The sequence below is a fragment of the Oncorhynchus gorbuscha genome, linkage group LG01, assembly GCF_021184085.1.
Source record: "Oncorhynchus gorbuscha isolate QuinsamMale2020 ecotype Even-year linkage group LG01, OgorEven_v1.0, whole genome shotgun sequence".
In the NCBI taxonomy this organism is placed as follows: domain Eukaryota; kingdom Metazoa; phylum Chordata; class Actinopteri; order Salmoniformes; family Salmonidae; genus Oncorhynchus; species Oncorhynchus gorbuscha.
In genome coordinates, this window is record NC_060173.1 from 25,572,109 (window position 1) to 25,582,718 (window position 10,610).

Here is a 10,610-nt window from a genome sequence, read left to right on the forward strand (position 1 = left end):
GATTCAGTGAAAGAATCTGGTGAAGAAAGAAACTTAGCTTTTAACTTAACTGGATCAACCTGACTAGCAACCAGCTGCATTTGCTCTTTTGTGTTTTTCATAAGGGGCTTCTCATACAGGCAACAGGAGAGAGAGTAATCAGATATCATGCTCACTGTACGCATAGGTAAGTCATATTTTCCCATAAAATGGCAATGTTTTATGTTTACTGAGAAATCTGTATGTCAACCTGTCAATACAGTATTTGCTTTAAGAACAATGACAAGGTAATCTCTTGTAGGACAAATGGTGCATAAAACACAGGGCCCCAGAAGTAAGTTGCAAAGCCAGGTTTTTTTTAAGCATGTTTTATGTATTACTGCTCAATATATGTTTGAATAGTGTCTATAGAGTACTACAGAATAACTTATTTTATGAACAGATTAATAAACAAGATTATAAACAAAATATTTTTTCCCATAGAGGGGCGAAGACTACCAACCAACAATGTGGTTTTACTTGTAGAGCAGTCTTCTCTTTATCTCTGGCTCAGGCCAGTCCGGTGTTATTAACCCTTTCCTACTGTAGGGTGAGTGTAGAAATATACTTTAGTGTTTAGTGTAGGGCTCAGATCCTAGCTTGTGATCCATGCGAGTACTGACTTTCTCATATTTCATGCATTTACTGTATGTCAATAGGAAATTGGATTGAACATGAGTGAAATCAGCCCTTTGGTTGTAAATGTTACAGTTGTAGTCATGCAGTCATTGACAGCTGTCTATGGTTGTCCACAATACATAAGTGACTTGATGATTATCCCATATAAGTACGATATCCCTATTATTTATCTTGCAGGCCTTCTTCCAATCATAGCAGTGCTTGGAATCATTTTCTTTGCCGTTTTCCTCATAATGCGGTCTCAAAGTAAGTCTCGATGACAACGTTTGTCACACAAGGACACATTCATTTGATAACGACTATTAATTACATGCTGTTAATAAAAACCGGCATAACATTTGAATAAAAGTTTGTCATCTAGCCTAGCTACTAATGAATTTATCAGGAAAAGTGTTAATATTTTCTTGAAGAGTAAGTACCTGCTACAATAGTTCCCATTCATAATGATACACGCTGCTCCTTCCCCCTATTACTCTAGGCCACACCCTCTCCTGGTATCCTGAGTTTCCTGGTCCAGAGTGGCTACAGGTGCCTAATGTACCCAAAGTGACCAGTGAGTACATTTACATTTAAGTCATTTAGCAGACGCTCTTATCCAGAGCGACTTACAAATTGGTGCATTCACCTTATGACATCCAGTGGAACAGTCACTTTACAATAGTGCATCTAAAACTTAAGGGGGGGTGAGAGGGATTACTTATCCTATCCTAGGTATTCCTTAAAGAGGTGGGGTTTCAGGTGTCTCCGGAAGGTGGTGATTGACTCCGCTGTCCTGGCGTCGAGAGGGAGTTTGTTCCACCATTGGGGGGCCAGGGCAGCGAACAGTTTTGACTGGGCTGAGCGGGAGCTGTACTTCCTCAGTGGTAGGGAGGCGAGCAGGCCAGAGGTGGATGAACGCAGTGCCCTTGTTTGGGTGTAGGGCCTGATCAGTCTCTTTTTCACATAGGGAAGACGGGGGAGGGTATCAGAAGGATGTGTATTTCCACCTGTGCAACATGTTTGGGCTACTAGCATCCACATATTCAACATTCAAACAAAACAAAGTTATAGCTGGCAAGGCCAAATATTTAGTCTATCCCATCAAATGAATTGTATGGGGACCATTAATATGTGTGATTGTGTGTGTTTCTCCTCCTGAATACTTGCGCAGCCTCCAGACAAAGACCGTGTGGCATCCCAAAGCCCTGTCCAGAGGGGGACTTCAGCTTTTTAATCGCAAGTGGAGCTGCTAATGTGGTTGGACCCAAAATCTGCATGGAGGACAAAATGTAAGGAACATATCCTTGTGTGTGTGTTGTTACAGGTTTTTTCCATTTATGTTTTGGGGTTGGACTTTTAGCACGTAGGGCTCACTGTGACCTTGTTAGTCAGTATGTGTTACACCTGTGCTGGTTGCAATGTCGTTAGTGGGAAGGTGTTTCACCTGAGCTTGCCCAGATGCTATTTAAGAGTGGCTGGCCCACTGTTCCAGTTGTCTTGATAGATCCGAAGGGTTAACACCTTTTAGTTGGTGCGCCCTATTTTTATTTGTAGACCAACAAGCCTTCATCTGGTTTTGCGTCACACTTTTGTTTTGCTTCCTGTCTTTACATTTGGTGTGTGTTTTACTTTCGTTTGCTTTTTCTTGGGCAAATTCAGTCAGCGCTCATGGTGGGTGTCTTAGGTTCCTGTTGTTGCTAGTCAACCTTTAATGGACACCACCATGAGTCTTTCAGAACCCCTCCTAAAACCCCACCTGTTTTGGTTGTTGGTCAGTAAATCTTTGTTAGTGCCCTATTCTGTTTGAGCAATTTTTTGTTTTTTTGCTGGGGAACGTGTGTGTGTGTGTGTGTGTGTGTGTGTGTGTGTGTGTGTGTGTGTGTGTGTGTGTGTGTGTGTGTGTGTGTGTGAGAGCGATATCTTGATGTAGAGTGCCCTATTATTGTTCACTGTTGGGGGGGGGGGGGGGGGTTGTCAGGTTGTGAGACTCTGTTCTATGTTCTCTTCAGGGTTATGGGTTATGTGGAAGAAAATGTTGGGTATGGAATTAACATTGCTGTTGTGAACGGTAAGTCAAAAGGTTATATACACATAGTATTAACAGTTTTATAATTTTACATCTTGTATTCAGTGTTAATCTGATTTTAAATACCTAATTAGTCTCTTTTTCACATAGGGAAGACGGGGGAGGGTATGAAGACCGCATTTTTTAACATGTATGATGGTGGTAAGATGGTTTACAGCCCCTATAAAAAAAATTGTCCAGAGGAGCATGTACATTGCCTAGTGACCATCTACACACCACATTGCAGTTTTCACATTTTGCAAATCAAAATGTTTTAAATTGAGGACTTTTATTACCAATCTACACAACATACTCCACATTTCAAAGTGAAATAAATTATATATAAAAGTACAATTATATCCCAGTGTTATGCCCATAACATGCCACCACAATACTTGAACGTACAGAGTATCAACATTGCATTCACTACACATTACTGACCTGTATGGGGGGAAAAGGAAGCCCGTGTTAAACTCCACTCTAAATCATTGATTCTGTTCGCAAAAAGGCAGTTAAGTAATATTCAAGACAATACAGCAAAGAAATATACTTTTTGGAATAAACTGAAGGTTTGGGTCAAATCCAGTACAACACACAGTGAATCACTATTTATTTTCAAGTATTGTGGTGGCAGCATTATGTTATGGGTATTCTTGTCACCGGCAGGGACTGAGGAGTTGGTTAGGATTAAATACATTTGAAAGGAGCAAAGCTCAAGAATTGAGCACATTTTATTGCCGAAGACATACCAGAATGGCTTTCCAAGAGGTGTTGAGTGGTCCAGTCTATCCTGAATTAAATTTGCGTGAAAATCAGAGACATACAGAGTATATCAAACACCTTCCTAATATTGAGCTGCACCCCCCACCACCACATAACAGCCTAATGTCATCGGTGCCTGGACTCTACAAGGTGTCAAATCAAATGTCACAGGCTCCGAATGCAACGGGTGTAGACCTTACCGTGAAATGCTTACTTACAAGCCCTTAACAAACAATGCAGAATATTTGCTAAATAAACTAAAGTAAAAAAATGTACACAAAATAACTAACGAGGCTATTTACAGGGTATAATCTGTCTCCTCACCACGCGCTCTCACCACTGGTGTCCCCCAGGGCTCTGTTCTTGGCCCTCTCCTATTCTCGCTATACACCAAGTCACTTGGCTCTGTCATAACCTCACATGGTCTCTCCTATCATTGCTATGCAGACGACACACAATTAATCTTCTCCTTTCCCCCTTCTGATGACCAGGTGGCGAATCGCATCTCTGCATGTCTGGCAGACATATCAGTGTGGATGACGGATCACCACCTCAAGCTGAACTTCGGCAAGACGGAGCTGCTCTTCCTCCCGGGGAAGGACTGCCCGTTCCATGATCTCGCCATCACGGTTGACAACTCCATTGTGTCCTCCTCCCAGAGCGCCAAGAACCTTGGCGTGATCCTGGACAACACCCTGTCGTTCTCAACCAACATCAAGGCGGTGGCCCGTTCCTGTAGGTTCATGCTCTACAACATCCGCAGAATACGACCCTGCCTCACGCAGGAAGCGGCGCAGGTCCTAATCCAGGCACTTGTCATCTCCCGTCTGGATCACTGCAACTCGCTGTTGGCTGGGCTCCCTGCCTGTGCCATTAAACCCCTTCAACTCATCCAGAACGCCGCAGCCCGTCTGGTGTTCAACCTTCCCAAGTTCTCTCACGTCACCCCGCTCCTCCGTTCTCTCCACTGGCTTCCAGTTGAAGCTCGCATCCGCTACAAGACCATGGTGCTTGCCTACGGAGCTGTGAGGGGAACGGCACCTCAGTACCTCCAGGCTCTGATCAGGCCCTACACCCAAACAAGGGCACTGCGTTCATCCACCTCTGGCCTGCTCGCCTCCCTACCACTGAGGAAGTACAGCTCCCGCTCAGCCCAGTCAAAACTGTTCGCTGCTCTGTCCCCCCCAATGGTGGAACAAACTCCCTCACGACGCCAGGACAGCGGAGTCAATCACCACCTTCCGGAGACACCTGAAACCCCACCTCTTTAAGGAATACCTAGGATAGGATAAGTAATCCCTCTCACCCCCCCCCCTTTAAGATTTAGATGCACTATTGTAAAGTGACTGTTCCACTGGATGTCATAAGGTGAATGCACCAATTTGTAAGTCGCTCTGGATAAGAGCGTCTGCTAAATGACTTAAATGTAAATGTAATGTATACCGTTACAGAGTTAATGTGTGGTGGTACAGGTCAGTTGGGGTAATATGTACAGTGGCAAGACAAAGTATGTTAACCCTTTGGGATTACCTGGATTTCTGCATAAATTGGTCTTAACTTTTGAGCTGATATTCATCTAATTCACAACAATAGACAGTGTGCTTAAACAAATAACACGCAAATGGTGTATTTCTTGTCTAAATGTAATATATTTTAAACGTTCCCAGTGTAGGTTGGGAAAAGTATGTGAACCCCTTGGCTAATGACCTCAAAGTGAATTGGAGTCAGCTAACCTGGAGTCCAATCAATGAGACGAGATTGTAGATGTTGCTTAGAGCTGCCCTGCTCTATAAAAAACACTCACAAAATATAAGTCTGCTATTCAAAAGAAACATTGCTTGACGTGAACCATACCTCGAACAAAAGAGATCTCAGAAGACTTAAGAATTGTTGACTTGCATAAAGCTGGGAATACTTACAAAATATCTCTTAAAGCTTTGATGTTCAGCAGTCCACGGTAAGAAAAATTGTCTATAAATGGAGAAAGTTAAGCACTGTTGCTACTCTCCCTAGCAGTTGCCATCCTGCAAAGATGACTGCAAGATCACAGCGCAGAATGCTCAATGAGGATAAAAGAATCCTAGAGCGTCAGCTCAATACTTAGAGAAATCTCTGGAACATGTTAACATCTCTGTTGATGATTCTACGATACGTAGAACACCAAACAAGAATGGTGTTCATGGGAGGACACTATGGAGAAGCCACGGCTGTTAAAAAAAACAACATTGCTGCACGTCTGAAGTTCGCAAAAGACCACCTGGATGTTCCACAGCGCTACTGGAAAAATATTCTGTGGACAGATTAAACTAAAGTTGAGTTGTTTGGAAGGAACACACATCACTATGTGTGGAGAAAAAAAGGCACAGCACACCAACATCAAAACCTCATCCCAACTGCAAAGTATGGTAGAGAGAGCATCATGGTTTGGGGCTGCTTTGCTGCTTCAGGTACTGTACAGCTTGCTATCATCGACGGAAAAATGAATTCCCAAGTTTATCAAGACATTTTGCAGGAGAATGTAAGGCTATCTGTCCGCCAATTGAAGCTCAACAGAAGTTGGGTGATGCAACAACACAACGACCCTAAGAACAGAGGTAAATCAACAACCGGATGGCTTCAACAGAAGAAAATATGCCTTCTGGAGTAGCCCAATCAGTCCTGACCTCAACCCGATTGACACCAGACATCCCAAGAATATTGCTGAACTGAAATAGTTTTGTAAAGAGGAATGGTCCAAAATTCCTCCTGACTATTGTGCAGGTTTGATCCGCAACTACAGAAAACGTTTGGTTGAGGTTACTGCTGCCAAAAGAGGGTCAACCAGTTATTAACCGGTTCACACACTTTTTCCACCCTGTACTCAATGTTTACACAGTGTGTTCAATAAAGGCATGAAAACGTGTTATTAGTTTAAGCAGACTGTGTTTGTCTATTGTTGTGACTTAGGAGAAGATCAGATCAAATTTGATGACCAACTCATTCAGAAATCTGGGTAATTCCAAAGGGTTCAGATACTTTTTCTTGCAACTGTACATGTAGGTAGGGGTAAAGTGACTATGCATAGATAAACAGCGAGTAGCAGCAGCGTAAAAAAAGGGTGCCAATGCAAATAGTTTGGATAGCCATTTGATTAACCTTTTAGCAGTCTAATGGCTTAGGGGTAGAAGCTGTTTAAGAAGCCTTTTGGACGTAGACTTGGCACTCCGGTACCACTTGCTGTGTGGTAGCAAAGAGAACAGTCTATGGCTAGAGTGTCTGGAGTCTTTTACAATTTGTAGGGCTTTCTTCTGACACCGCCTAATATAGAGGTCCTGGATGGCAGGAAGCTTCACGATCTCTTCACGATCTTGTTATTGTCCTGGTACCACACTGCCAGGTCTCTGACCTCCCTGTAAGCTGTCTCATCATTGTCGGTGATCAGGCCTACCGCCGTTGTGGTCGGCTAACTTAATGATGATGATGTTGTAGTCGTGCGTGGCCACACAGTCATGGGTGAACAGGGAGTACAGGAGGGGACTGAGCACGCACCCATGAGGGCCCCCAGTGTTGAGGATCAGCATGGCAGATGTGTTGTTGTTTACCCTTACCACCTGGGGGCGGCCCATCAGGAAGTCCAGGATCCAGTGGCAGAGGAAGGTGTTTAGTCTCAGGGTTGAAAGCATTCCACAGGGATGCTGGCCCATGTTGACTCCAATGCTTCCCACAATTGTCAAGTTGGCTGGATGACCTTTGGGTGGAGGACCATTCTTGATACACATGGGAAACTGTTGTGTGGAAAAGCCCAACAGCGTTGCAATTCTTGACAAAAACTGGTGCGCCTGGCACCGACTACCATACCCCGTTCAAAGGCACTTGCCCGTTCACCCTCTGAAAGGAACACATACACAATCCATGTCTCAATTATCTTGAGGCTTAAAAATCCTTTAACCTGTCACCTCCCCTTCAAATACACAGATTTAAGTGGATTTAACAAGTGACAACAGTAAGGGATTATAGCATTCATCTGGTCAGTGTCATGGAAAGAGTAAGTTTTGTATACTCAGTGTATTGCTGTCCATCAATGATTCCCAACCAAATTTACTGAGCTTGGGCAATTCTGACAAAAACAATGGATATACAGAGTTCCATAATTATTGGCACCCTTGATGAAGATGAGTAAAAAATATATAATACAAATACTGAGATATATTCTATGCTAAATAAAATTGGAAAATTATATTTTATACTAATACAATTAATCAGATATTTTTTTTTGTTTTAAACAGTAATCAAAAAAAATAAAATGGGATCAACATTATTGGCAACCCTGTTTTCAGTACTCCAGCACTCTCCCCTTGTGAGAATAATGACAGATTTTTTCCAAAATGTTTTGAGAACACATTGGGATGGATTTTAGACCCTTCCTCCATACAGAATATTCCCAGATCCTTGATATCCTTTGTCGACGTTTTTGGACTGTCCCCTTTTGATTCAAACCACAGGTTTTCAATGGGGTTCAAGTCCGGAGACTGAGATGGCCATTGCAAGATGTTGATTTGTGGTCAATTAACCATTTCTTTGTGGATTTTGATTCATGCTTTGGATTGTTTTGCTGGAAGATCCACTTGCGGCCAAGTGTCAGACTCCCGTCAGAGGCAACCAGGGTTTTGGCAAAAAATGTGCAGTTATTCAAAATGAGTAAACTGTAATGGCTTCCAACGATGCTTCCACCAAGTATTAACTGTGAGGTGTGAAGGCATGCAATAAAGACTTAATATTTAAAAATGTATTTAGAACATTGTCTATCATCTGAAACTTTATTATTTAAGGCAGCAAAATGTGAAGATTGCAAGGGGTGTGTAGATTTTCACTAGGCACTGTATTTCCTGCTTAGCAACATTAGTTAAATGCATCTCCACCCTTTCTATGATCGATTTCTGTACCTTGTTATAAATGTTGAGATATTAACCAACCAGATACAATCATTCCTGTATGGGTTGGTCAACCATATCCAGCACATTGAAAACTAAAGTACCATTTTTCTTAAAATAATACATAGATTTTGTTCAATTTGAGTGTACATAATTCTAATTTCCACTCCTCAATAAAGAAGAAAACCACTGATCTTGTTGAAAAGCTGACATGTTATCCCTGTCTTGCAGATATTGAACCCCTGGTGGAGTTTCTGGAGTCCATTGAGAATGGATCCATTGTGTTGATTGCCACCTACGACGACCCAGCTACAAAGTGAGTCACATTTCATTTTAACATTAAACCAACTTTCATGGCAGAATTTGACCAATATGGGCATCCAGGATACTATATGATAATGCTTTGGGATCTTTGGAGTGTGCACCAAAATCATTTAATTAATTGAAGCGCTCTGCATGCTCATATAAATGATGGTAGTGAGGAAAAATACTGAATGCTTTTAGTAATTGATTGACAGATTGAACGAAGAAGCAAGGAAGCTTATCAGAGAACTTGGCAGCTCTGCTATCCAGTCATTAGGCTTCAGAGACAACTGGGTCTTTGTTGGAGGAAAAGGAGCAGATGTCGAGAGTACCTTGGAGAAGGTAATACCATACCAACGTTTATAATATGTTTTCACTGTCTCTGTTATCCAGTTTTTTGGATTGCACCTGCAGTTCCCCACGTTTTACTTATATAATTTGAGCTGGATGAGCTATGTGTTTATGTTGCTGTTGCAGGAATCTAATTGATCCGTTTCCCCCCCCACAGCATATTAAAAACAATAGGGACAAAAACAAGTATGACTCCTGGCCAGAGATGATTGAATTGCAAGGATGCTTACCACGCTATTTGGAGTGATTGGTACCAAAAATGTTGTTATCCTGCCAGACTCCATATCCACTGTAAACATTTGCACATGTTGTGATGTTTGTATTACTCTAAAAAATGGATAATAAACAACATTTTGGCCTTGTCTATGAAGTATTTTTTTGGCAAAATACAGAATTATCTGTTTATAACACAGATAATAAGGCTTGTCAGTCTATAGTCCTACAAACGGGAAATTAGTTACCCGTGGTTCATTCAGCCATTTTTAATGGGGAAATTGATGGGGAAAGAATGGGGTTTTGGGATACATGCCGAAAATAAGGTCTGTGGTTAGAAGGTCTTATACGTTTTGTTCTATTAGATCAGTAAATCAGCTTTTAGTTTTCTTGCACCTTATTTGTGGAATGTTCTTCAAAATACTCTTAATGTGATGTTTTGGTGCCTCAAGGGCTATTCAGAAAGCTGATTGAGGACCTTATTACGGATGAATGTGTTTTTATGACCGTGTCTTTCTAAAAACAATATTTATTTATATGAATGCATTTTCTGTAATTCAGGGCTAGTCTGTAAACGGGACCTTGGTCTCTGTATGACTCCCAGATTAAATAAAGGTAAAATAAAAATCTGACATTTCAGCATGGAATTAAACATCAAGGTAGGTATTCAGGTAATAAAAAATAAACAGTGCAGATAACAATTACCATCGTCAACTCAATCTTCTCTTTCCTGCCAAGGTAGGATTTACCCTCCATCCTCTTCTGAACGTCTCCTTTCCACTTTGAAGGGTATTTTGTTTTCTTGATTGGCCCATTCTCATCCCCTCAGTTGTGCTACTACTGCTGTACAACTTTTTATTTGTAGTAGCTATCTAAAACTTACTGAGATGTTTCACTATATGACAGATGTGCTTATAGGCGGTGTCATAAAAACAGAATTACATTTAGACACACACACTATACAGAGAGAGCAATGGAGTGGGAGGATTCTGCGCTGGCCTGACCAGTTGATCAGCTAGCTACTGTACATGGTTGACACTGCAGCAAGTTTAGCCAGTTGATCTAGTGTTGACTGAATGTGATAGTTAGCTATTGCCACACACCTGTTTAATCTGTTCACTCTTTATGCCAATGACAAGGTGGCTAGTTAATTTAGCCAACAAGCAGAGATCCTATTATTAGCTAAAAACAGGAGATTAAACATTCTGTTAGATTAAGATTCTGGGTTAGCCAGCAAATTAGTTCGCTACATAACCATTTAGTTTGCACACACCCTCAAAACACAATTTCAGCTGCAAAATTATATAAGAAAAATTTCCACATCGTCGGGACCGCAGTGGAGAAGGTGAAAAGCTTCAAGTTCCTCCGTG

At 41.7% G+C, this 10,610-nt stretch overlaps 1 protein-coding gene across 2 annotated transcripts; it reads left to right on the top strand.

Moving 5' to 3' along the window:
- Positions 1-49: 49 nt before the first annotated feature.
- Positions 50-9,391, top strand: LOC124035337 (protein FAM3C-like). Of its 2 annotated transcripts, XM_046348809.1 has the most exons (10): positions 59-166; positions 281-313; positions 835-903; positions 1,136-1,210; positions 1,808-1,925; positions 2,646-2,704; positions 2,813-2,863; positions 8,605-8,689; positions 8,892-9,018; positions 9,185-9,391. In XM_046348809.1, exons 1-10 carry the CDS (start codon positions 148-150, stop codon positions 9,272-9,274), a joined length of 726 nt encoding a protein of 241 aa, XP_046204765.1. In that variant the 5' UTR covers positions 59-147; the 3' UTR covers positions 9,275-9,391. The 2 variants fall into 2 exon arrangements, with proteins under 2 accessions (XP_046204767.1, XP_046204765.1); XM_046348811.1 differs by lacking the exon at positions 281-313 and having other exon boundaries at positions 50-166.
- The last annotated feature ends 1,219 nt before the right edge of the window (positions 9,392-10,610 follow it).